This window comes from Apium graveolens, chromosome 9 (genome assembly GCF_009905375.1).
Source record: "Apium graveolens cultivar Ventura chromosome 9, ASM990537v1, whole genome shotgun sequence".
Classification (NCBI taxonomy): domain Eukaryota; kingdom Viridiplantae; phylum Streptophyta; class Magnoliopsida; order Apiales; family Apiaceae; genus Apium; species Apium graveolens.
In genome coordinates, this window is record NC_133655.1 from 228,372,156 (window position 1) to 228,395,711 (window position 23,556).

The window sequence follows — 23,556 nt, forward strand, 5'->3', positions numbered from 1 at the left end:
CCTAAGTCCGTGGTTCCCAACATCAAGGCCTTGACCTGAATAGATATATACATATATTTATATTAATATATAAATAAGATTAAGGATTATTATAATGTAAATAATAGTAATTAGGCTCTAAAATATATCTTTTATATATGATAATATATATACTCCTTGATTGAAAAATAATAGGTGGGAGGGAAAAGAACAAGAACCCCATCTACCCTCTCTTTTTCTCTCTCCCAAATATTCATATGTACACATAGATTTTCCAGGTGAATTGATGTGTGGTCGTTGTTGAGCTTTGTCGGCTTGTGACTGATCGATCTTTTGTTGTTTTTTACTGGAAGTGAATTCGCGGCATCACAACACAGTATAGATGGGTCAATATCTATTCAAGAACACTCATGTCTTTTACAAGATTCGATGACTCGACTATTGTACAATATTAAAACTACAATATATATAAGTTTTCTTTCTCGCTATTTGTTTAATATTGTTATTTCTGATTATCAAATTCATTTGACGTTCATGATTTATTTTGTTAATTGGTTTTAATTGCATGTTCTTGAATTCTGATTTGAATTGAATATAATTGCCATATTGTTACTTCTTAATATTTTCCAACAAAAATATGCCTAAAAATCTCAATAAAAATAAACCCTAATTGAAATACATATTTCAATTTACCAATAGATAAAATTGATTGAAGGAAGAAAATCGATTGAAAGTTACCTTCGAGCTTGAAAGCTTGAGTGTTCCTCGAACTTCAATCTTCAAGCCTTCCTCTCGATGGTAAGCCTCTCTAATTCGCAGATTATAAGCCTCTCTCAATTGTGGATGAAGATGTGAGTCTGTGAGGGTAGATGTGAGTGTGTGTGTGCGCGGGCGCTAGTACTTACACAAATTTGTGTAATGAATAATCATCATATTTCGGAAAAGGGAATTATTCGGTTGAATTACCGATTTACGATTTATCTGGAGATTTTTAAAATCGTATAATTTATCGGTGATTTACAGAAATCGATCAAGTTGAATAAAATTTTTTGACCAATTTTCGAGTCATTTCTCGACAATTTATAATTGTGGTAATACTATAATAAGACTGTGGCGTTGTTTAGAAAATCCCATGCGAAAAAGAAAATGAGAAAGAAAAAAGCTGCTAATTTGTAGACTGGGGAAATTTAAGCCCAAAATTTTGAATTACTTGATAACAGTTTTATAAGTTCGTTGCAAGTTATCAAAATATTTTCCAAAAATATACTATTTTGTAGTAATATTTAAAAAATATTACCAAAACTATATATTTGCTAAAATAATTAAACAAATATCGACAGTTTGCAAAATATTTTTGAAATGGATGTTACCATAACCAATTTATGATGTAGTGTTTAAATCAAAATCAAACTATTTGGTTGAAACTAATTGGATCACATTATTATATCATCTTTAATATATTTTTATATAGAGGTCAAAATGAGAAAAAATATATTATATTATCAATGCCTACTATTAGTGTTTTATCTACATAAATTCATATAAAATTATAAATTTATTTATTTATTTATTACGACAGTCGGTCCATAAAAATATGATACGGATCAATATAATGAAAATATATAAATAATTAATGTTATTATTAAGGTATATGTAATTAATATAATAAAAGTACGATGGTTTTTTGTACCGTAATGAAGTATTATATAAATATTAGTTGGTTTGTACCCAAAAAATGTGTTTGGCATATACTAATATTATCGTGCATTTCAGCTTGGTAAGATTTAAAAATAATATATATAGATGAAGAAGGTCGCTTACAAAGATTCGTTCTACATATTTTTTCAAGTATCCAATCAAAGAAATTACCTTTGATTAAATTTAATTATTTTATTTTCAATATTTTCTCTACTTAATATGTATTTTATGATGTTTCATTGGGTGCTTTCTTTTTTCATATGAAAGTGTTTAGGCTTAATGATGATCTGTTGGCCCTTAAAGTATAAAACGATATATCCATCAGCCCCCAAATATTTAAAGTCATGCCCTTTAACCCCCATGGTATGGCGTTACGTACTTTTTAAACCTTTTTTCGATATGAACGATATAACAATATATATCGAAGGGGTAAAATAAACTTTTACTATTGTGGTTCCCTTCAAAACTGAGAACAATCTCCTGTCACTACACCATATATGGCCTATCGCAACGCCCCTCCAAAAAAAAGTTAGCTAATATGTTACCCTAGATATGGCACTCATGAGCTAATTTAACATTTTGTTTTTTGTGTTACCTTAGCCAAAACCGTGATGTTACATTAAGTTGAAAGTGTTGCAGCTTGCACCATTCTGGTCAAAGTGTTACCTTAGAGTATCAAAACATAAATATGATATTTTTTAAGTTTAATTTTTATTTTAAATTCAGTTTTTAAGAATCTAAGGTGATATACAAATAGAATTTAATGTAATATTTAAATTTAAATTTAATAAATGAGGTACATGATAATATACGAATTTTTTAAATAACAAAACTTAAAAAATAAATATAGAAATTTTAAAAGCAATAAATAATAAATAATATATGAATTTGAAAAGTAACAAAAAATAAATATAGTACAAATGCCCCAAGCTTTAATATGAGCACCAATATAAAAGTCTTAAAAATAAAAATATTAATATCATAAATATGTAAATTTATTTAAGTAAAAAAGTACATTTAATTAATTAATTTTTTTAACTTTATTTATTACAATAATAAAATTTAAATATATTTTAGCTATTGGGCTCGGGGGCAAATTTTGGGTTAGAGCGAACCCATTTTTGTGCAAATGCCGCCCAAAATTTCAGAAAGTTTAAATTTTTTATACAATACACCCTCTCCCAGCCCGACTTTCTCTCACCCTCACTCATTTTCATCTATGGCTTCTCTCTGTCTACCTAATGTCTACCTATAGTTTAAATTTATGTCACTCATTCGCTATCACTTTCACTCTCTCTGCAACTTTCAATCTTTAGTAAGTGGTTAGTATTTTGAATTTCTAAATAGTGCTCAATTGATTACCTGTCAAATTATGGTTCAATCAAATTGAGGGGTTGAGACTTTAGTACTTCAAATTGGGTTTCGATTCTTCTTTTTGTTTTTATATATATATTCTGTTAAACCTCATATAATCTTTTTTTTAATTTCAGGTGTTCTTCAAATTAGGGCTTTGCATATCAAGTCTTTGATTTAAGGTATTTTTTATTTTAAGCCTTTCTTTTTATGTTTATTTTCGTCATTTTGACGTTTATGTAATTGATGTTCTTGATTTAAGGTAGTTTTTCTATTTTCATTTTCATTTTTCATTTTGATTTTATTTTTTTACTATGTGTCTTACTCTGTTTTTGTTAACAATCAGCTAACAGATTGCAGGGAACACTAGGCAGTCAAGTGCAAATTGAGAAAAAAAATACTCCAAAGTAGATAAGGTATGTAAATTAACTAATTAAATTGTTCATTTACATCTCAGATTTGCAACTTTGATGCATATGAAATCTACTTTCGTTGGTGATATACAAGTTTGACATACGACACATTTTTAAATTAAATCATAAATGGAGATTTAAGTTGTAATTTTTTGTATGATGAAGTGATGAGGTATAATCCTAAGAATCCTTATTGTTCTAATAGGGGTAGGTTTGGTTTGTCTATTGGTCATTCATGGGTGTATGTTGCAGTATGCTCTTCTTCATCTTGCTGGTTATGACAGTATTTTAGTTAATCTCCTCTATCTCTCTCTCCCTCTCTCTCTCCCCCTATCTCTCTCTGTCTCTCTCTTTCTCTCTCCGTCTCTCTATCTCCCTCCTCTCTTTATAAAAATGAATGTATCTGTGCTTGGTTAACACAACAGATTGGCAAGTACATATAATCAACTACAGTTTATGATTTCATTAGATGGTTGTCAATGACTGATTAACTATGTAAATTAGCTCTAAAAATTAAACGGTTATAAACAATAGATAAGTAGCATCCCTGGTCAATCATTCTTTCTTACTAGCGGGAACTCCTGTACGCATCATGAATAAGCACTTAATTGATTTTATATTTCTGTGGAGCCTGGAAGTAGCGCTTTCAGATGAACAATATAGAAGAGCAATTAAAATCAGTAATTATTTAATACTTGTGTATGTGACTAACATTTAGGCTAAACCTGCAAGAAGAATGAGATCCTTGTCATGCAGATACTACATCTATTTTTTTGTGACGCAACACTAAAGAATGAATGCAATACTGAAACACGAATCACGATGTAGAAACACAAGGTGATTTCATTAGGTTCTTGATCAAAGAAGTTGAGAATGCTGTATTTACAAATATTCAAGATGTTATGGTTTTCGTGAAATGGCTTGACGATGAGCTTTCTTACCTAGTAAGATATTTAGCTCAAGCCAATATTCTTTTACAAATTCCAGTGGAGAGAATTGAGATAATTATGTTTGTAGGTTGACAAAAGAGCAGTGCTTAAGCATTTTCAATGGCCCGAACAGGAAGCTGATACACTCAGAGAAGCAGCATTTGGTTTTTCTGAATCTCAAGAAGCTGGAATCTGAGGCGTCTTCTTTTAGAGATGATCCTCGACAACTTTTTGCCCCAGCCCTCAAGAAAATACAAGCCTTATTTGAAAAGTATGGTTAACTGTTCTAGACTGTTACTTGATATTTGACTTGTTGTGCAATTATTACATATATTGGTACAAAAATAGCTAATTAAAGTGTGGTGGTAGAAGATTAGAACATGCGGTCTACAACCTCTTAAGAATGAGAGATTTAGCAGCAATTAGGTACAAAGGATTTGGAATACCAATGGATTGGATGCTTGATACTGGTTATGTAACACAAGTACATAAATCTGCTCTTTAGCATTATAAATTTAAATAGAATTTTATATGATAATCGATACTTCTATGCAGAGTATCCTCCCCGTTTCATATATTCTGGTGGTCTGTCCATATTCTGTTGTTCTTTTTTGTATATTTGAGTTTGATACATGATCAGCTACTGAGCAACTTGAAATGTTCCAACACTTTTGGTCTTATAAATGTTAAATTCAAATTTAAAACGAGACTAAAATCATAATCTTAAGGAGAGGAAAGTTAATCTTAAGGGGACTAAAACGAGACTTATGGGTAACTGTACTATCATAATATTCAAATGTACGACTATCACTTTATCAATTTTACATGTAATGAATGGATTTCATATATTGTGTTTTGTAGGGGATTTCCTGTATGGCTGCATCATATACCAGGAATAGAGTTCAGAACCTACAATCAACTTTTTATGGTAATATATAAAAATTATTTTTTTATACTCAGACTACCTAGCATGACGTGTTTGTTTAGTTGTTTTTCTTTTTCCATCGAGTAGAATGAGATGAAGACTTTTACAACTTTGATTGTTATATGGTTAAGAAAGAAAAATTATTTTCTTCCCAAGGCGGCCCGATAATACTTGCTCAGGTTTGTCAAATCATAATTAGTATTAGGAAGACAACCAGCAGAAGGATTACAATAGGATCCAAGCACAAATGGAGTGCTTTACTTCCGTCAAGTACCTCCCGACAATCGTGATATTGTTTATATATTTAAAGATATGTTTCAAAGCTTAATTTTTTAATTTTTCCTACCTGGATGCCAAAAATTGTGAATTTAGTTAAGATTCAAAATTCTATGTAAAATGAGTTAATTATCTAACTACTGAGACTACGCTCAATGAATTTTGTAGTTGCCAAACTGAGAAATTTTCGGTTGTGCCTTCTAGTCCGATTGTGAATAACCAGATGCAAATTTGGTGAAGCATGGAAGGATGACTCGCGGAAATTTTGATTAATCAGAAGAGAGTACTTGACTCAAGGCCAACAATTATCAGTGTGTTTCGTTTAATTATGGATTAATGATGTATTATTGTTTGCTGCTAATTATAAGAAATAAGTTATCTTTTAGTTTGTGCATTACAAATATAATCATTTTATATGGTATCTAAGCGAATGTATTGGTATATGTTTGGATTATGTTGAAATAGATTCGTTTGTGGTAATGAAATGGTATACCTTTTAATAGTAATTTTTCATTTATTTCTTGTAAAATGTTACAGTGGGCCCCATAGCGGGCCCCTGTGGGCCCAATGTGGGTCCCAATTTTTTAAAAACATTTTAGAACTCTAAGATAATATAAAAAATAAGTTATAACTGATCTCTCTTTCTGTTGCATTAGCAAGCTAAGGCAACATATAAACAAGTTAAAATACGATGTTGCCTTAGGCACCAAAGATGTTACCTTAGACCCCTAAGACAACATGGAAAAACCCATCTTTAAGAAAATGTTACCTTAGCTTAAAAGTGGGGCAAGAGCAACATATTTACCCCCTAATGCAACGTTTTTTTGGTGTTACAGTAGACATTTTATGGTGTTGTGTGTCAAACCTCTTAGCCCCTGTGCTTATATGATTAGACATAAATTTAAGTATCATTATCTACTTTGTAGGAGAAGGCTTGAACATGATTTTTAATTTTGGTGTGACATAGCAGTAATGCTAAGAACATCATAACTGATGTGAATCCGGGTAGGCGGTTCTGGGGTTGTTTATGTTTTATGGTAAATAAGTCTTTTCATGCCATAAAGTTATATATGTTTAGAAAAAATAATTATTCCAGGCATGTTGAGAAAAACAGAGAAGTTAGAGGTTACTGCTGAAATGAAGGGAAGGAAGTGAAACCCTGTTTTAATGTATTTGGTCATCGTTGTCTTGGTGTTGTTTGTACTGATGAACAAAGAAGTGGAATCCAAGAGCAAGGAATATGAACTATCTACTTAAAAGCTTTGTCTTTGTAATGTAGCTTTTGATGTACCTCTATGGAGTGCAAAATTTCCATCCATGTAATTAAAAAAGTTAATGAAATGATCAGGATTGTAAAAGAAAATGACTTCATTATTAAGTTCATACTCCACAAATCATAGTCATAAGCAAAATAAAACTATCAAAGTCTGTGAGACAAACATAAATTATTCCAACATCATTAAAAATTGCATAAATACATAAGTAGATAAAACTTAAAAATTTGCATCTTCATATTTATTCTTTTTTCTCTTTTGTTGAAGGTCCCACACTTTTGACATTCTTCCCATTCTTGATATTATGTAGTGTTTCTACAAAAGCACCAGGTGTGACGATAATCCTTCCATGAGATAAGAAGGATGCAGATTTCAGCTGTGTCTTTCCCCAATGGTTATGTATTGCTTGACTGGTGGAGTCTGTTTTCCCAACTTCAATGGTCCTGTCTATGAGTTGTGTTGAACTGGTGAACTGAGTTGTCTACATTGGCCCTGTACAGCTGGTGGACCAACATCATCAAGGCAAACAAGGGTATTTTTGGTATTTTTGAACCTCCCAAATATTATTTTCAAGTACAACATATTACTCATTTTTGGTTCATCCACAAAGGTTGTTCTCTTTAAACTTCCCATAGCTTCTTTAGCACAATATGGGCATTTCCTTGGTTAATTATTTCCCCCAAGATTCAACCTTTCAACAAATTAGTCCCTTTGTTCACTTTTCTTTCTATCATGTTCACTCTGCATCACGGGTTTCTTTCCTTTATCCACCACTCTGTCAACAACTACTTGCTCCCTTTTGTCCTTCTCTTTTAGCACTGATTCCATCTCAACCATCTTTTTTTCTTTCAATTTTTTGATTTTTCTTGTGCAACTTATATAGGTGCATCATCATCTTCAAATGTTTCCTTCTTTGGTGACCCTTGCACTTGGCATAATTTTTGTCACTGGTGATCTTCATCAGGATAATCGAAGAGCATTTTATTGTGAGTGTATGTGTCGTCAATTACATTGTATATGTCCTCAATTTCTTGCTCATATATTGGATTTAGTCCCCTTTCATTATCATCAACATATATTGCTTCATTTTCAACTTTCAGTGAGGGACATGTCCTCCTATTATACCTTATCAATTTATAATTTCCACACTTACAAACATTTCAATTTGTAAATATTTACAAATGTAATTGAAAATACTGAATGAAGTATAAGTCAAAAAACCGATGAGTAAATACATACCTCAATGTTAGTTGAGTACTCCTGCATAAGATCTTCTACACACATTCAGTTTACCCTTTATATATTCAATTTTGGAAATCCATTTTAACCTCACCATAAAAAAACACATATTTATCGCATCATCACCATCAATACAAAAACACAATTTAAACATCATTAACATAGAATTATATACATCCAACTGCATTGTTTAATCATTCACACAAATAAAATTTAAACAACAAATGGGTAAACAAAATAAAAAGTTAAACATTAACCGACACATGCATAGACATAGTTTTAAGCATAAAAACCAAACAATCTATCAGAATCATCGATCCACATTTACAATCGGTAAAATATAAATATACGGAAAGAGAAGCCAACAGAGCTCTCGTCATTATTTGTCATTGAATGATCCACAATCCAATCTCCAAAATTAATAAATGCTTAATTTCTAAAGTACTAACGTAATACAATATTTAGGATTTAAATAGTATATGAAACATCACTCATCAATAAAAATCTATTTTACGCCTCTGATATATACCGTTGTATTATATATTGGAACGTGATGTCGTACCTCGGGATTAAAGAATATGATTTCAAATATTTGAGACATCCGATTAATATAGATCGTTTTATAATTTAAAGGTCAAAAAGATCATTAAATCAAGTATTTATTATCTAAACGTACACGATTTATCTATGCATGCCCACTGAGTAGATTAATTTTTTTGAACGAAAAAAAAAATCTAACAGATACAATAATTGACGTTATCGTTAGTCTTTTAAAAAAAATTAATAAGATAGCGGCGCAATTGTTCTCGGCTTAGCTGCCAGTAATCTAAGTTCAATTCTCTGTATATTGCTGAAATATAATCAGTCCTCATTCCATACATCCCGATTCATACACCTTGCTATACAATCCTATAAACAATTACAAGACCTTAATCCTCTACTTTCCCACACCAAGAAGATTAACAAGTAATTACTCTACATGATTAGTATACACATTAAGCCTAGAACAACTAGTTTGCCTCAAAGAAGAACTAAATCCAAGCATAGAAGTCCCTAAATCAAACTCCAACAAATTATCCTCCAACTGATAACCCCCTATAGTTATTTCCCTCTTATCACTAAGCCCTCCATCCAAAATTCCCAAACAAACAACTTCATCACTAATCCTCACCATTGAATTCCTCCCATCAATCCTCCACTTCACCATCTCACTTTGTAACACTAGCTCAATTATTGGCGCCACGTTCAAACCTTTATCAGATCCTGATGCCAGAGTTTTGTGTACCGAGTACGATGACTTTTGTGAGCTGAAGCACGTCCCAAAGGTTGTTGTGTGAGGTGCAGCAACCCTAGTCATGTTCATATGTGTTGCGGCTCCAACAAAAGCCTGGACCAAAATATCGTACGTTGTTGTATCCATAGTTGTGTACGGAACAACAGTACTTATTTTTGTATCTATAGATCTTGTACCCAAGGCTAGTCTTTTGTTACTCACTTTAACTGACTTCACTTTAATAAAATAATCATCTGATGTACTTTTAGAAATAATTGGCGTGTACATCAAAGACTGAAACAAGTCTGACGTCATGTCACCGGAGAACATGACGCCATCAGATTCCGACAAGCAAATAGAGAATTTCCGGCGAGTTCCAAAAGTGATAGATAATTGCGATGTTAATGATATTTTAGACCTGCCGAGGCCTAACATACCACTGGCCCCACCAGATAAGCCTTGTAATAATACAGTTGGTGCACAAGAAAATAACAAGTTTTGGACCGTTGAGATTGGTGTTGAGTTATGTGTGTTGACATATTCAACGGTCACGATTTGTTCTGCAAGTTGGCCTGGTTTGGTTACTTTGGTAATGGTGTTTAGTGGGTTTAAGTTGCAGGAGTTTGCTAATAAGCACTTGAGTGAACCAGATCTGATGGGCTTATGAGAAGATGAGGAAGAACAATCAGCCCAAAGAAATGGACCGTTAAGATCAAGAACAAGCTTGCTTGAAACCCGAGAAAAGCCCATCTGAATCTGGGTAGTGTACTGAAGAGTTGATGCATCTTTAGTTACCGGAAAAATTAAAACAGTGTTTGGTAAAATGGGTGGTTGTGAAAATGAAGAAAAGATGTGGGAAGTGAAGAAGATGAGAAAGAAAAGTCGAGTAGAAGAAGAAGCCATACAGAGAGAGTCAGAGAGAGAGATTCAGAGAGAGGGAGAGAGAAGAGTGTGTGGGAAGCGGAGGAGCGACGCTGGTGGGTTAATATTGGGGAAGAGGATAAGAAGATGAGTAAGAGATGACTAGATTTTTGGAAGTGTCAAGTCAATGTTTAGTATTATCCTTGGGTTGAGTTGAGAAGGTGATAGTTGCTTTTGATAATATGAAATTATGAATGTGATACGTGTGTGATTTATTACACATATTTTAATGGACAGCAGATCTGGCCACCATCACCTACGATTTTTCACAAAATTTATATATATGCAGAATGGAGTAGTATAAGTTTGGGTGGGGCTGGTGATAAGCTGCCCATTAGGGGGAGCACATGGTATATTCTTTGGGTTAATTTATGTCCGCTTTTGGTTTTTGACATATCTTTATTATCACCACGGGATATTCGATCTTATCAATTTCACAAGATGTTCCACCAAAGGCAAATTATCATAATTATTTTGTAGTTATTAACTGCCTCTATGATATTTTTTTGAGAAATATGATTTTTTTATCTTATAAATGAGCATATGTTAATCATCTTAATTGTCCAACCATATTCTATTGGGTTCATGATGTTACTCTTATTACGTTTTAAAAATTTAACCTTTTTTTCGTTAATAAGCACTTTCGTGTGGGTGAATTATATGGTGATATAATATCCATCATGAGGGGATTATTTAATTCGAAAAACTTCATTATTTAACCAAAGAATATGTAAAATATTTTCAAATATTTAAATATTTAAATATAAAAAAATAAGAAATTGTTTTAAAAATTTTAAACATCTATCATGTTTATTACTTTAATTAGTCAGTATCTCTGGCCATGATAACAGTTTTAAATATAAATTTGTGAACTTCACGGACCTTTGTAAATTATAAATTAGATAATTCAAACACTGAATCAATTATAATAACTTAAGATTTTTTTTTGCACTTTCTTGGTCTGTACTATAATTAAATCGCACCGAGATGGCTAAATCAATAATCGTGCCATTGTGATGGCTAAATGCAAAATTACGTAGCGTTTTGGGTGCTCCGCGTCCCTTCCGTTAGTTTCACAATTAGATTGTGACGGCTACAGGGGTATTTTCGGCAAATTGTAACGGCTACAGGGGTAAATCAATAATTTTTATTTTCTGCACCACCCCAACAGACCCCACCCAAGGACAACAAGCCTACCCCGAGAAAAACCCACCCTCCCACGATCACCCACACACGCGCACACACACTCACACCACACCACACACACATCAGAGCACAACCCAACCAAGAGAAAACAGCTCATGCACAAACAAGAACTCCGTCCGAGTAAAAAATCAGGGCAAATAAAATCCCAGAAACTGAAGATTTCACTTTGATCAGCAAATTACAGACTAAAACTAATCCCTCTTGATTAGAAGAACCATTCCAAAAAAACGAACCTCAGCAATTTGAAAGACTACACACAGGAGGTAAAACATTATCACAATGCAACCGAATAAAAATCTTCCACCCGTCTAAAATTCGCAGCACCCATCCAATATGAGACACTCTGCACTGGAAACTTTCATTTACTGTCTCACCTCTATGCTCCCCCAACCAGACACTAACACCCCCAAAAAGATAAACTTCAGCTCAACCTCTCCCTAACTTCGAGCACCTACTAACCAACCCCCCAAGACGAGACAGCCAAACCAAAAACTCTACACCAAAACCCATCAACATTAAAACTCCAGACTTCAACCAACCTGATTTACTAACAACTGAACCACCATAAACAAAATCCAAAAGCAAAATACCCCAATTTTTACTAATACCCTCTGCAACCTCCTCAAAAAATAACCAACTCAAGAAAACACAAGCAAAGAACATCAGAATCTCATTACAAATCCGCAGCACTCGACTGAAAATCAAACCACAAAGGAATTCTCTCACAATACAAAATTTGAAACCACTCAAAACTACCAATAAATCCCACTCCCACACAAATTCACCTACACTGAAGCACCCTTCAATCAAGCAAATAATCAGAAGCACATAGATAAAATCCTTTCGATCTTAATGCAAGGGTGAGAGCTTATGTTCGTCCCTGATCTTGAACTCCTGTATGAAGATACAAAGAATAGACTATTTGAACGTATTACAGATTTGTTTGAAGAATAGACACAGACACATGGATACAAGATTGAGGGTGTACCTGAAATGGGTTTTGCTGAAGATTCAAGAAAGAAGCAGATACAAGGAGAAAAATTAAATCTATTTTTTACACTTTGTATTTACCTATATATCCTTGCACTTTTATTATTAAAATAATAATCGACTAACGGAGTTAAACATAGGCTAACGGAAGGGACACGGAGCCCACGTAACGCTAATAATTGTGTATTTAGTCATCAAAATGGCACGATTATTGATTTAGCCATCTCCGTGCGAATTAATTATAGTAAAGGCCAACAAACTGCAAAAAAAGTCATAACTTAATTATCCTCCCTTTAATCTTTATTTCCTAAATTTAACTTTTCAATAAACATAAATAATTATTATCATTTACTTCCTCTGTTGCCGTTTTGTTATCCACAATTATCATTTTTTATTATCTCAAAATAATTGCCTAATTTGATAAATATTATAAATAAAAGATGAATAAAAAATAAATAAGATATTAATAAAAGGTAAATATTATTAAGAATCGTTCTATTTTATGATGATGATTATTATTATTTTTGATTTGATTGAATAAAAGTTGAATTCTTTTTAATGAACATAAAAACGGAACGAAGGAAGTTTATTCTATTTAAATGTATGGTCCGTTAAAAATTTAAAATATTACAAAATTTCACATCTCTAATCGGTTTAAATATTAATTTATTACCTTGAACTGATTGAAAATGTGATTTGTTAAAACCTGACTAAAGACTAATTATTAATCCTATAATTTAGCTCTGCAAATTACCCAGTGCCTTGAATTGTTTCCCTGCCAACTTAATAAATTAATCCCATTGACTATTTTATATTAAGGAAAAATATGGGAGACATAATCATATCATTGTATACTCCATTTACCGTTAATCACCTTTAACGGAATATGCACCAACATAAAACATTTTGAAAGCGCCCACATAATATATTTTGAAATTCTCAAACCGCCATTAAAAATATAAGGACCTAATTAAGGTAAATAACCACATCTTGTGGCTCCATGAGTTTGTAATAATTCAAGACCACTACCTAAAAAAAGAAAACATATGCCAGTAGAGCTACCAATCTCCCGGATGCAAATAATACTAATTTTTATACGCCGAAATATTTATAATTTATAATAAAGATGTCCACGTAAAGAACATACTAACCCAAAAAATGAGTATATACATCACAACTCAGAACAAAATTACCAATAAATAAAATTGAAGGACCTTAGGCCATCTCTAACGGTGGCAGTGGTCGATTCTATTCTTCCAATTTAGGCCGGTGAATAGTGCGGCCTAAATTGGCCTAATTTTTTTTAATAATAAAATATTATTTTTTATATTTATATATTTGTTAGTTTGTTGATTGAATGTTATTATATATATATTAAGTAGTTTTTAAATATATTAACTTAAATCTCGTGCGATACACGAGTACGTTAATAATTAAATAATTTTAAAATTCTATTTATCCAATCATATAATAACTTTAATATATTTATATAAATATATAATAATTATAGATTTAAAATAAAAATAATAAAAGAATTAGGAAGAAGTTGTGGTCATAGTTCAATAATATAAGTTTTGGTCGTAGTTTTGCGAGATAAGGAGACTATATCTAATATTTTAGCAATTTAGTAGTTTAACATGTATATAACACTATTTATTTTTATTTTTGATAAAAAAAATAGGGGATAACCGTTGAACCAAAATATACTCCATTTCGATTATTATATTATAGTAAGTATATAAATTCAAATATGTAAAATTACTTCACCGTCCGTATTGTAACGCCCCCAAATCCGGGGTCAGAGGATTTGGTCGTCAATATGAAATCTCAATCCAAATCAATTTGTTTAATCATTAAACAAATGCCAGCGGAAGATATTTAGCATAAATGACCCCAAACTAATCTAAGATCTTATAAGGTTACAGTTCTAGAAACAAGATATCCAAATTCCACAAATAAATTTTTCACTTTCTCTTAAAACTCTTTTCAATAATTCCAAACCTTAAAATTTAACCCACTAGTATAACTTCGAAAAGAAGTATACTAGTCCCAACTATAAAAGACACAACTATAATAAAATATAATATAACAACTTTACACAAAAGAACTTACACTAGTTCGTAAACCCTAGACCAACCACCTTCCAAAAGCTTCTTCTTTGCTTCCTCGAATTACGCGGCTAAACATTGCAAGTTAATCCTCGCTTTGGGTTTTTAGCAGTTAGTCACATTCGTAGAAACACAATTATCTAAGTCTGGCATCTCTGTAACGACTCGTATACTTGTATATTATTTAAAAGTATAATTATTGAATAATTAATTAAATAAAATATGTGTATTTGTTTTGACCACTATGTGATGTTTTATTATAATTTGTGTATGATTTATGGTGTCCCAAGTTGTTTGTGTAATTAATTATTGAGTGTACTGAATTGTTTTCACTTTTAAAAGTGGATTTGATGCAAATTTATTTGCATAAATATTTGGATCGTCTCTAAAATTGTTTTCTTGATTTTATAATTATAATAATTATTTGTGGGATTTTTATAAAATTTAGAAACTAATATTTCATCAATTATTTAGCCCTGTATGATTTTATGATTGCATTTATTTGTAAAATCCGTATTTAATTCCAGAATTCTTCAAAAATTATGAAACTCATATTTATTTAAGTTTGGAATATTCCGAGAATTTTAAAATTAATTTGGGAATTTTTGGGATTAATTTTACCCGCGCGTTGATTCGTTTAATTGATAAAAGCGGGTATAAACTGCGTTTCAAAAATTGTTACAAAATTACGAAATTTATGTTTTTATAAAATTCGGGATATTTAGGAAATTTTAAGATTACTTTGATATTATTTTGATTAAAAATGATTCGCCGCTATGTACCATTAATTAGATTAAAAACGATACGAAATTAGGTTTGCTATCCATGAGGGATACGTGTCCTGTTTCTGTGAATAGGTAGACACGTGGTTTTGTTATGTAATTATGAGTTTTTTTTTCTTTTTCCTGTAGAGTCAGTCCCTCACAGTCTCAATCTCCTATCTCTCGGTTAATCTTTAATCTCCTGCTCTCTCTCTACTCTCTTCCTCTCATTAATCTCCAATCTCTCTCGTCTCCCTCTTTTCTCTCTTTCTCTCTCTCTCATTTTCTCTCTTTCTCCCGTCGTTGCTCTGTTGCGGTTCTCCGTTTGATTTCCGGCGAGTTGCCGCCGAGTGGTTTGGTGACTTCAGTATATGCATATGTTTGGGTATGTCTATATCCATATATGTATGGTTGTGTTAGGTCCCAATATGTTTGTAGAAGGGGGGTTGAATACAAACTATACCGTTTAATCGAATAAAATGCGGAATAAAAATTGAAACAAAATTCAAGTTAAATAAAACTTTTATTAAACTTGAAATGTGTTACAACAACGGTATCTGTTACAAGGAATTAATCTCAAATTAATTATCACAAATTTAGAATAAATTCGACATGAACTTTTTCTATTTTTGCAATAATTAGAATCAAATGCTAAAAGCGATTTGAGATTAAGTTCTAGGGATTTTGATCCGCTAGATAGTTACACAAGAACAACAAAAGAATTTCTAGTGGATTGGATTTAACAATAACCGCTAGAAATAAATGCTCTGAGAATTTTACAATAATTTATCTGCTTCTGTTTATTTTGTGTTCTTCAGTGGTTGGCTGTGTATTCAATTGTGTTGACAAAATGATCTGCTTCTGTTTGTTTAAGTAAACAGATCACTCGAATTGAATCAAGATGACATTCGGCAAGACAATCCAAAATGAACTAGCAAGACAATCCAAAATGAACTAGCAAGACAATCCAAAATGAACTAGCAAGACAATCATTTGAACTGGTAGAACTTTCGGTAGGACAATTACTTGACTTGGAAAGACTATCGGTAGGACAATAGAATGACTTGGTAGAACTATCCAGAAAGACTTGGTAGGACTTTCGGTATGACAATCCAATTGTCATACCAATTCAAATCTGTTTTGCTGATTTTCTTTTTGAATATAAATTCAAAATCATTTCTGAAAAATGCATAATATTAATTCATAATTAATTAACCAATTAATTCAATTAATCAATAAATTAATCTTTGCAGATTTAATTTATTTTCTTAATTAATTTAAATGACTTAATTAATTAATAGAGAATTAATACTACTCTTGAACAGCAACCACTCTTCTGACAATCTTCTGAAAATCACTGAATCCATTTCACCACTTGAATGTTGACACTCGATGTACTGTCTGGTTCATGAATGACTAACTTCTGTGATGTTTCTTCAAGTCCTGATTTTCTTCAGATTAAATTCCTGTAATTAATTGATACCCTGACGAGATCTCTGTCACTTGGTTAAATCTACAATCTTGATTTATATCACTGAGGCTTGATCAATTACTTGAGCTTCTTCCAGTGAATCTTCAAGTCTGTAGATGAACAATGTTTCTTAACCCTTTGACAGATGTTACTTTGTGAGATCTCTCCGATGATAGATCCACTATTTACTTATTACATTCTTATTTGAGTTGAGTTAAATCCTCGAATAAACAAATTAGGCTTAACATATGCCTTTCAATCTCCCCCTATTTGTTTGTTAGACAATAACAACAAATACCTAGAGGATAACTCAACTAACAAATAAGAAAAAGATATAAACAGTAATGCAAAGTAAATAGCAGAAAAGTTCTGGATTATATTTAACATTTTTCAGATTCCAAAAGAAATTTACAAGTGAATAAAAGATAGATGTTCCTCTAGCCTGAACATATAACTACATTAGTCTATCTTGATTCATAAAGCTCTAATCATATTACATTGAGTTTTGAGCTAATTGACTTCAGTTGTCTTCTCTTCTGACTTCACCTTCTTCTAAATCTTGAAGCAACTCCTTGTCAAAGACACGATCCTTTTCTAAAGTGAAGCTTGCTGGTCTGACTGGTTGAACTCCAACTGACTTCAGCTTATTCTTGAACTGATTGTACCTTTTAATATTCTTTTCACAATAAGCTTGAATTAAATCAGCAGCTTGAGTCTTCAACATGGATGAGTATCCGGCAGTTCTTAAATGATGTTCCATCCAGACCAGATGCTTAGCTGAGTAGTCTTTAAGAGATTGTGCATCTAGCTGACAGATTTGAAGACAATTAGACTTAAAGAATCTCACCTGATGAGGATTGTTGACCACTTGAGGACTAGCCCTGCTAGCAAACTCTTTAAGCCTTTCTCGAAGAACTTCATTCAATTCTGAGTTTCTTTTTACTTTGTTGAGAAGAACCCAAATCTCTGACAAAGAACGATTCTCAAACAGATGAAGTGACACCTTGAAAGATCCTTCACTCTGACAATATACAAAAATACTCATCTCATTTAGGGATCTGTCAAAAGCAGTTGTGATCCTTGAGACTTCAGTCTTGATAGCATTCATGTACATATCATTGTTAGGATTTGAGATTTCCAGCTTGTCAAGAAGATGTAGGAACTGCCTATCATTGTTAGTGCTCAGCTGAGGCATATCAAGTACTCTCCTAGTTTCATCCCATTTTTCACCAATCTTTAGTCTGACATCTCTTCTCCTTTCTTGAGCCTTAATGTCATGAAGACGTTGCTTTTGAAGAGTTTCTGTTCTTTGTATGTCTTTCCTCATGTCAATGATCTGGGAGACCTTTTTGAGTTCAGCTTCTTTTTTTTTCATCTCTGACTGCTGCTGCTGAAACTCTTTCTCAAAGATAGGATCCACTGTAGCTTCCTCTTCCCATTCTCTAAAATCACTTTCCTCTTCAGCTTCAAATAAACCATCTTTATCTTCCAAGACTGGTTCAGTGGGAATGTCAAAAATATCAAAGTCATCCTGTTCTCCACTGTAGTAGACATCATCAGCCTTTCCTTTGTCTCCAGCAGAGGTATCTTTTTCTTTTCCCTTTCCACTACTCCCTTTCTTCTCCCCCTTAGTTGAGGGATCCTCTACTGACTTTCCTTTAGAACCTCCATGACCTCCATCACTTCCAGAGCCTGAGCCTTTGTCTCCAGCAGAGGTATCTTTTTCTTTTCCCTTTCCACTACTCCCTTTCTTCTCCCCCTTAGTTGAGGGATCCTCTACTGACTTTTCTTTAGAACCTCCATGACCTCCATCACTTCCAGAGCCTGAGCCTCCACCAGACAGCCCTTCAAAGTAAGTTCTTTGTTCTTCATTAGGGCAGTGAGAATTCTTGATCATGAAATACAAGTGTTTCATCCCTTCATTAAGATGTTCCATGCCCGTTTCTATCTTTAGAAATCTGGAGGAGTCCAGTGAATGATTCATTTCAACCAGGTCTTCAAGAGAAGTCATTCTTGTATGTAGAGAGCAGAAGTTAGAAATGTCATCAGCTGATAAAGTTGGAGTTTCCTGAATGGAATTGAGCTTTGGTATGACAGTGGTCTTGAGATCTGAGATATCATTCCTGATGAGTGCCAGCTGATTGTTGACAGAGGTGGAAGAAGAAAACCGTTCAACCACTTGTGCTTTGAATGATTTAGCTTCAGCTTTGCTTTTAACAAGTTCTTCTTTTAAAGCAGCAATTTGAGCTAACATGTTTTCAGTGTCTGTGTCTGTGTGTGCTCTCACCTGAATTTCACTCGTGTTTGGTTCACTCACCTCACGTGCTTGTGTTTCTCTCAATATAATTGCTCATGAGGAGTCTTCCTGTTGCTGTTCTTCTGTACCTGCAATTAAAATCACCCTAGCCTCTTCAAGAGAGGTCAGTGGTGGTGCAATGGGAATTCGCGAGTCCCGATCCTCAGTCAAACCTATCATTTCATGTGAAATAGATGTCTGAATTGCTTCAGGGATAGATTGACCGAGTTGCCCTCCACTTTCTCCAGATAAATCTGTGAGTGGAGAATCCCGTGAGGGAGCCAGAGGTGTTGGATCTGGGAGGGGAGAAAATGACTCTATTAAAGGTGGTTGAGAGTCATATTTTCCCTCAGAAGCATGTGACTGCTCTTCTGCCGTAACTATGGCAGGCACTGTAACAGACTCTATGTGCACTCCTCGCTCCGTGTCCTGAGTATCATCTACGGGTATGTATGGTTCCATTGTGAGTAATGAAATTGTGCTTGACTCAGTACAAGATGCCATGGCCCTATGGCGAATTTCAATAGATTCATCCTGTTGAGAGGATGTTTCTAGTAACTGTTCAGTGGCCATTTCAAAGTCCATGTCCTGTTGGGAGGACAAGGATGGGCTTTCAGATGCCTCAGTAAATGTTCTTCTTTTCTTCGGAGGAGGCAGAGCTGAGGGTTCATTCACATCCACCAATACACTACTTCCTATTAACCTTCTGGGTAACATTTTAGACAGTGGGGGAGAGGTTGAGATAGGTTGTGACTCTGTGTTTGGCTCTATGACCTGGGATTGAAGCTGTGGTTCTACAACTTCATGGTCAGTCCTATCAACCACTGGGGGTCTTTCAACAGAAGTAGGAATGGAGTGAGAGTGAGGAATTACTACCTGTAATGGAAGAGCATCTGATGTTGGAGGAGCCTGGGTGGCTTGAACCACTGGAGGTTGAGCTTGCTGTTCATGACCTGGAAGATTGAAAATAGGTAAGGGAATATAAGTGGCCATGAAAGCAGATACAAGTACTGGAACTTGCATGAATTTGAAAGTTGCGTCTTGGCGATTGTAAATCTTTTTGCTTACAGGAGGGGGTTCGGTTACTGCGGAGTTAGCAAAAAGGGCTTTGTGCTCAGGTGTGAGAAGATGATCTGCTATAAGCATGAGAAAACGAGCATAGTAACACGAGACCCTACAATTTGTAGAATGATCACGTAAAGCAGTAGTGAGACATCTCAAGAGAATGGGTAAAAGTAGTTTGCCAAAATTGATCCTTTGATTGAAAACAACCGCAAGACCAATATACTGCAAAGTGGAAGTGATCTTGTGAAAGTTGGATTTAGTGCAGTTGGCAAACACTTTAGAAAGAGTATCGAAGAAAATGTCCCATTCAGACACCAAATTGGATTTTGAAAGTTTGGTTAAATTGATCACCCCCTGATAGTGAATAGCATGGAAAAAGTTTGAAATATCATTTTCAGAGGGCAAATTACAGAAATTGTCCATAGGAAAATTTAAAGCTTGATTGACGACTGTTTCATCAACCACATACTGTGTGTTTGCCACGGTGAATGAAAACGATTTAAAATCATCGGCCACAGTAGAGGTTGTGCAAATCAGTCTTAGCAGATCAACATTTAAAATCACATTTAATTTAATAGCAGAGCTAACAATCGAATGGTCATTTAAAAATCTAATCCATGGCTTAAATTTTTCTACATCACATTTATCTGGATTAAAATAACCAACAAGATTATGCGAAACAATTTGGAAATTGAGAGCCATTTAAAAATAATAATAAGACACACACTTTCAGTATTTTAAGAATAATATTAAGAAAATTTGAATTAATTAAATTAATTTAATAATTCGAATTAAATTAATTATAATCGAAAAATTTAGACAGAAATGTATCTCGTTAAAATTCTTAACTCACAAACGCAGATTTGAAAAGCCAAAAGACACAAAACAGAAATTAAAATAAAAATAAAATAAAAAATAAAAAAAAACTGATTTTGGGGAAAAATCGAATTGAAGTAAAAGAAAAGAAAAAATGGGCAGCACTTTTGTAAGTATATACTTGTATGTATATATCGCAGGAGTGAAGTTTTAGTTTTCTGAGTAAAAACTCGAGCAAGGAAGATAATGGAGGAAGATTTGACCTGGTTCGAATATGAGAGATAGAGAGAGAAGAGAGAAAAATAACTAAAGACTGTTGAAATTTTTAACAAAAACAAAAACTGATTGAATGACTTAACAAAACAACAAAAAAAACTTATAAGTAGACAACCGGTATGACAATTTGGGATAGTCTTACCGATTGTCATACCGATAGTCTTACAAGGCAAAATCAAATTAGAAAATAGAAGAAATAAGAGTAATAAAAATACTAAATACTAAATATATATAACTAATATGACAATCTGATAGTAATACCGATTGTCATGCCAGTATAAAATAAAAGGAAAATATTTATATATAAGGTTTATAACTGGCAAGACAATTGATAGTCATACCGATTGTCTTGCCAGTATAAAACTATACTGATTAACAAAATAAAACACAATTAGACTGAAATGACTTTCAGCAAGACAATTTCAATTGTCTTGCCAATTGTCATAGCAGCATTAAAATCAAAATAAACACACATATATATATATATATATATATATATGTACTGAAATGATTTTCAGCAAGACAATTTAAATTGTCTTGCCGATTGTCATTTTAGTAGAGAGACAATTAAATATTTACAGAAAATATTAACAAATATGAAAAACTGAAATAAAGTCTTATATTAATAGTAAAAATTCAGAAAGTATTTACAAAAATAAAGACAATATTTCAGAATTAATTATTTTCATTCCAAAAATAGATTTCTGTTGAATTTTAGAAAGTAAAATTCATAGAAAAATATTTTTAGTGAAAATAAAATATTCCGAGATATTTAAAATTAACAAGTAGAGTAAATAAAACAGATGAGATAATAAAAATTACATAGAAATAAGCAGGAAATTTTGGAAAATGATAAAATAAATTTGCAAATGAATTTTTCATTTATGAAAAATTCATTTGTAAATTCACTCAAGAACAGATTTCAGATATTCACAAGTTTAATCACTAAAGCTATTCAACATACCCTGGTAAATGTGGATTCATCAAGAGGTTTAGTGAAAATATCTGCTATTTGTTTTTCTGTTGGAACAAAAAATAGCTCAACAGTACCATTCATGACGTGCTCTCTAATAAAATGATACCTGATGTCGATGTGCTTTGTCCTTGAGTGCTGCACATGGTTGTTGGTGATGGCTATTGCACTTGTATTGTCACATAAAATAGGAATTTTGTTCAATACAGAGCCATAGTCTCGTAGCTGGTTCCTAATCCACAAGATCTGAGCACAGCAGCTTCCAGCAGCAATATATTCAGCCTCGGCCGTTGAGTTGGAAACTGTTTGCTGTTTCTTGCTGTACCATGAGACTAGCCTGCTACCTAGGAATTGACAACTCCCTGAGGTACTTTTCTTATCAACAATATTTCCTGCGTAATCTGAATCTGTATATCCAACAAGGTTAAAACCAGATTCTTTAGGGTACCAAATACCTAGATTTGGTGTTCCCTTAAGATATCTTAAGATTCGTTTAACAGCAACGAGATGAATATCTCTAGGATCCGCTTGGAACCTTGCACATAAGCATGTAGCATACATAATATCTGGTCTACTTGCAGTAAGATAGAGTAATGAGCCAATCATACCTCTGTAGCTTGTGACATCTACCTTAATAGAGTTTTCACATGGTCCAAGCTTGACAGCTGTAGTTGACGGAGTCCTTGCTGATGCAGAATCCTCTAGATTGTACTTTTTGAGGAGTTCTTTGAGATACTTGGATTGATAAATAAAAGTTCCATCTAACCTTTGATTTACTTGTAATCCAAGAAAGAACTTCAGCTCTCCCATCATGCTCATTTCAAATTTGCTGTGCATTAACTTAGCAAATCTCTTGCAGAGATTATCATTAGTAGACCCAAATATTATATCATCCACATAGACTTGGACTAATATAGTATCATTCTTATGCTTTTTAGAAAAGAGAGTTTTGTCTATGACACCTCTAATAAAGCTATTTTCAAGAAGAAATTCAGAGAGAGTGTCATACCATTTTCTCGGAGACTGTTTGAGTCCATAGATAGCCTTGAAAAGAAAGAAGACAAAATCCAAATGATCTGGATCTTCAAAACCAGGAGGTTGCTCTACATATACCTCTTCATCCAGCTTTCCATTCAGAAAGGCGCTCTTGACATCCATTTGATAAACTTTAAAGTTAGAGAATGCTGCAAATGCCAAAAATATCCTGATGGCCTCTAGCCACTGGAGCATAGGTTTCATCATAATCAATGCCTTCAGCTTGAGAATACCCTTTAGCTACCAGTCTTGATTTGTTTCTTGTAACCACACCATCTT

At 33.0% G+C, this 23,556-nt stretch overlaps 1 protein-coding gene and 1 long non-coding RNA gene across 2 annotated transcripts; one reads left to right on the top strand and one right to left on the bottom strand.

The window, feature by feature from the left end:
- Positions 1–2,866: 2,866 nt before the first annotated feature.
- LOC141683878 (uncharacterized) lies at positions 2,867–4,604 on the top strand. Its single transcript, XR_012560474.1, has 4 exons — positions 2,867–2,999; positions 3,168–3,212; positions 3,384–3,446; positions 4,461–4,604. It is a non-coding gene; the product is annotated as an uncharacterized LOC141683878 (long non-coding RNA).
- A 4,452-nt stretch (positions 4,605–9,056) lies between these two features.
- Positions 9,057–9,674, bottom strand: LOC141686009 (putative aspartic proteinase GIP2). Its single transcript, XM_074491075.1, has one exon. It carries the CDS (start codon positions 9,672–9,674, stop codon positions 9,057–9,059), a length of 618 nt encoding a protein of 205 aa, XP_074347176.1.
- Positions 9,675–23,556: the final 13,882 nt, after the last annotated feature.

Excerpts from the sequence above, each read along its gene's own strand:
- LOC141686009 (XM_074491075.1), bottom strand. The coding sequence starts at position 9,674 with ATGACGTCAGACTTGTTTCAGTCTTTGATGTACACGCCAATTATTTCT.